At 48.5% G+C, this 5000-nt stretch overlaps 1 protein-coding gene across 2 annotated transcripts in view; it reads right to left on the reverse strand.

Annotated features, from left to right (window-relative positions):
• The window catches only part of LOC134438700 (tyrosine-protein kinase CSK), a 67961-nt gene that overhangs the window by 9664 nt on the left and 53297 nt on the right, over positions 1-5000 (reverse strand). For both annotated transcript variants that reach the window (XM_063188315.1, XM_063188317.1), the window contains exon 5: positions 3955-4174. In XM_063188315.1, coding sequence (XP_063044385.1) covers positions 3955-4174 — 220 coding nt within the window. The remainder of the gene's footprint in view (positions 1-3954; positions 4175-5000) is intronic.

The raw sequence follows: 5000 nt of genomic DNA on the forward strand, positions 1-5000 counted from the left end.
TCGCACAAAAGGCGGATTCATATCAGTCTCCCCAGTCCTCATGACTCCTGTTTGTCAGAGCAGCCAGTGGAATTTATCCAATGCTATTTTGTCCACTTACACACAGAGAGAGAGAGAGAGAGAGAGAAAGAGAAAGAGAGAGGAATGGCAGTACTGTGGCACGGCAATGTGACTTGTTTTGTTTTGAAAAACGGCTCTTCTGACCGAGTATACCAGTGCCATTCATTCAGGTTGGTTGGTTAGTTGGATGGATGGATGGATGGATGGATGGTTGGTTGATTGAATGGATGGATGGATGGATGGATGGATGGATGGAGTTTCACTAAACTCAATTGAACTTAATGGGAGAAAATGCACCTCTCTCACACACACTCTCACACAAGCACACATGCACACAGCCACACAAGTACACACACATACACACACACACACACACAAACAATTGTGGACACAAAGGAGTCACTTTCAGATTATTGGATCATGACAGTGGCGGACACTGAGGTCTTCACACAGCATGCATAGTTCCCATGAGAGAGCAATGCACACACAAAGATCATTAAGCCATAGCCTGTGAAGAACTTGGTGCTCAGGAAGTTGTAGTTCAAAATGGTAGCTAAGGGGGCACGGTGGCTCAATGAGCCAAGACGCCACGCTATTACGCAACTGACCCGGGTTCCATACCGGTTCGAGGTCCTTTGCCGATCCTTCCTCTCTCTCTCACTCACTCCCACTTGTCTCCTGTCTCACACTCTCACTGTCCTGTCTCTACTAAAGGCATAACAAGCCCAATGATATCTTATAACAAAAGCAGCTCAGCCTGCTCTTGTGGTAGAGAAAAAGAAGACGTGGGCGAATAAACAAACATCAAAAAAATCTGAAGAGTGCCGTCCTTTGCTTCCTTCATTTAGGGAAAGAAGAACACAGACACTCAAACATGTCAAAAGGAGGGCTGAATTACATAGCCCTAACAGAGTAGGACGAGTCATTCAAATAAAATGCCAACACGCTTCAACCACAGAGTAATCTTGTTCAGGCCTGTGTGTTTTCAAAGATCTCATGAAGCGCCAGGGGTCACCAGGAGTCAGGGCTGAGCAGTATCAGCTGACCCTCAGTCAAGGCTGCCAGCAAGCCAATGGAGACAGGTCACAGCCTCTGTCTGTCTGCAGCCACACTGGTCAGAGGCAGCCAGTCACCTGAAGAGGTCTACCACCATTTTTCCATTCCATTCCATTACACACTTTCATCCAAAGCGACTTACAGATGCAGGGTTGTAGGGTATTGGTTACAGCCCGTGGAGAAGAGTGGGGTTAGGTGCCTTGCTCATGGGCACTTCAGCCATGGATGTATGGTAGGTGTATAGGGAGAGGTGAGGGTGCAACCCTTCAACCCTCTGGCCCTAAGACCACCTCCCTAACCATTAGGCAATGGCTGCTTTTTTTACAAGCCCCTCATCTTTACTATATATATGCGAGCACATGGCCTGTATGCACTCCTTATGCACGTTGTGTGGAGGTGAAATGATGTGCTTTGTGCATGGGATTGAAATGATGTGTAGAGAAATTGCAGATGAACTCTAGTATAGGATTAGGAGTAGGAGTATAGGACTAGTGAACTAGGATGATGTACTGATTAGGGTGGGTGTGTAATAACACGGCTGTGAGGACTGGTGTAGTACAGTGAGGAGTGGCGGTTGGCTCTCCGGGGAACAAGGCGGCTTTCACAGTGACAGCAGCATAACAAAGCACCAATACCAGAACAGAGCGGGAAAAACACTTAAGAATGTCAGGAATGCACACACACGGAGAGAGAGAGAGGGAGGGAGAGAGGGGGAGAGAGAGAGAGAGAGAGAGAGAGAGAGAGAGAGAGAGAGAGAGAGAGAGAGAGAGAGAGAGAGAGAGAGAGAGAGAGAGAGAGAGACAGAAACAGGGGAAAGAAAGAGAGGGAGAGAGTGAGTAAGCGAGTGAGAGAGAAGTAGGGAAAGGGGGTGAGGCCGAGAGGACAAGCGAGCGACAGATAAACAAGTGAGCGGAAGTGGAGAATTAGTGAAAAATGAGCAGCGACCACGTGACCACGTGTAGTATGCGGAGCAAGTACTTGTGTCACACGCTTGTGTTTGCACATCATATTGCTTGTGTGTATCCATGTGGAGCAAGTGCTAATGTAACATGTTGGTCACCACGTGTATGAGTGTGTGAGAGTGCATGCATATTGTGTGCGAGTGTGTTTTTGTGTGCGTGTGCGTATGCATGTATTGCTAGCGTGGGTGTGTGTGTGAGTGTGTGCTTTTCAGAAGAGAGTGAGAGTGATGTGCTTGGAGTGTGTTTGTTTACACTCTTCTGAGAGTTTGTGGGATGATCCTGCCCCAATCCCTGGCCACCGGGGAAATGATGAGGCTAAAATCACATCTGATTGGCCACCGCTTGGCAGCCCACTGATTAGAGGGATGAAAGCCTTCCTTCCACCTTCAGATATAGCCCACACACACATGCGTACACACACACACACACACATGCTCACACACACACACACACACGCACACACATGCTCACACACAGGCGCGCACACACACACGCGCACACACACGCGCGCGCTCACCCACACACACACACGCACAGACACACACGCGCACGCACACGCACACACACAAGCACGCACACACCACCAGCATTACCCTGGAGATGTGCTCTGTTTTTGGCGCATAATGTGGAATGAGGAACAGCAATGAGGGTTTGGAGGTGTGGATGAGAGGAGAGGAGAGGAGAGGAGAGGAGAGGAGAGGAGAGGAGAGGAGAGGAGAGGAGAGGAGAGGAGAGGAGAGGAGAGGAGAGGAGAGGAGAGGAGAGGAGAGGAAAATAGATGAGATGAGAGGACATCAGAAGAGGTGTGTGCGTGTGTGTGTCTGAGTTTGAGACGGTGTGTGCTTGAGCGTGTGCATGCATGAAAGATGTGTGTGTGTGTGTGTGTGTGTGTGTGTGTGTGTGTGTGTGTGTGTGTGTGTGTGTGTGTGTGTGTGTGTGTGTGTACGCGTGTGGGAGGTTGGGTTTACGCCAGGGCAAGAGGGATCTAGTCAATAATGGTAATTAGTGGGAGCATCCAGTGAAACAGCAGCACTGCCTCAATCTCAACAGCAGAGGAAAGTAGGGCAAGCTAATGACCCCAAGGAGAGCTCAAATGAAAATAATGTACCTGCGTACGCATGTGTGGGGGAGAGCGGAATAGTGTGATTGAGTACGAGCTGGAGAGAGAGAGAGAGAGAGAGAGAGAGAGAGAGAGAGAGAGAGAGAGAGAGAGAGAGAGAGAGAGAGAGAGAGAGAGAGAGAAAGAGAGAGAGAGAGAGAGAGAGAAAGAGAGAGAAAGAGAGAGGAGTGCGTGTTTGTGTTTTGGTGTTCAGCAGCTGTTGTGATGATTTGTTGTGCGGTTGGGTAAATTACAGGCATGACCACACGTCCGCACGCGTCTCAGGTGAGCATTACTATTCTATTCACTTTCACTCCTCTTTGTGTATACACATACACGGGCAACGCTAGGACAACTACTGGCTGTATTCTACCGAATGCCAACCCGCGGTTAAGACAGAGGCACACTCTGGCTCACCTTATCTAAATTCTGTCCTAGGCCACATGACACACACACACAACACACAACACACAACACACACACACACACACACACACACACACACACACACACACACACACACACACACACACACACACACACACACACACACACACACACACAGGCGCTTCTACCCACTTCAGGGCCCTAGGTGAACTATACATGTGGGGCCCTCTCAATTTATTTTTGCTGGACTTTACCATGGCAGGGTTGGCTACTGGGGGCAGTTTTCATAGGGTCCTAGACTGCCTTTTGGTAAAGTCGGCTCTGCACACAAATGCACGCACACACACAAAGACACACACACCTAACACGTCTCCACAGACTACTCCTCACCTCGACCAGCTGCATGAGGTTGTCAAAGAACTCCTCCTCGTCGATGCTGAGCTTGCCGTCGTGGTAGATGATGCGGTAGTGCTCCACCTTGCCCTCGCAGCTGACGCACAACGTGTAGTCGCCCGGGTAGTTGGTGCTCTCCCGCACCAGGTACAGCCCCGTCTCTGGAGGGTAGAGCAGACGCTCGGCCATCTCCCGCGAGATCTTACCGTGGAACCATCTAGAAGGAGCGAGAGAGAGATTACATTACATTGCATTTAATGAGTATTATTATAAGTAGCACCAGGAACAAGCCAGTCTGTGGTGCATACACCAGACGCCATCTCACAAGCAACCATGGAACCATCTAAGGAGAGATGGAGAGAGAGAGATGGAGAGAGATGGAGAAAAATAGTGTCAGATGCTGGTATGATGGCACTGAAAGTAAGTGAGTGACAGAGAGTAATCCCGGAACTGCGGGCTTTAGAGAGAGGTGTCAATCTCAGGCAGCCATCTTCAGCTTGGACTTGAAATCAGCATGGAAAAAAGTGCCACCTCATACATTTACTAACATTTGAATCTAAATGGAAATGGACAATAAAAATATCACAGGTGGAAAAAAACAAGGCCATGCATTTATTTTCATTGTATTTTGGTGGTAAAAGGTATCGGTATTGGTACTCGGTATCGGCAAGTACACACATTAATGTACTCGTACTTGTATTGGTTTTCAAAAAAGTGGTATCGGTGCATCCCTACATGGAACCATCTAGAAAGCAATAATGCATACAACACACAGACATGACTAGACACTGGCCTCTGTATTGTGTCAACTGAAACAGAGAAAAACCCGACGTGGAAACCGTCTTGAAAAGTAGATGCACACGTGTGCACACACACACACACAAGATTTGATGGTGGCAATGGTCTCTGTATTGTGACAAGTGACAGGTCTTCCTGTAGAACCATCCAGAAGCCAGACACAGGCATGCTTAGACATTGAGGAAGAGAGGGAGAAGGATCTGAATATCTGAATATTCTCAAGTCCAGGCTGTGCTTGAGTTTCA

The sequence above is a fragment of the Engraulis encrasicolus genome, chromosome 22 (genome assembly GCF_034702125.1).
Source record: "Engraulis encrasicolus isolate BLACKSEA-1 chromosome 22, IST_EnEncr_1.0, whole genome shotgun sequence".
NCBI classification, from domain to species: domain Eukaryota; kingdom Metazoa; phylum Chordata; class Actinopteri; order Clupeiformes; family Engraulidae; genus Engraulis; species Engraulis encrasicolus.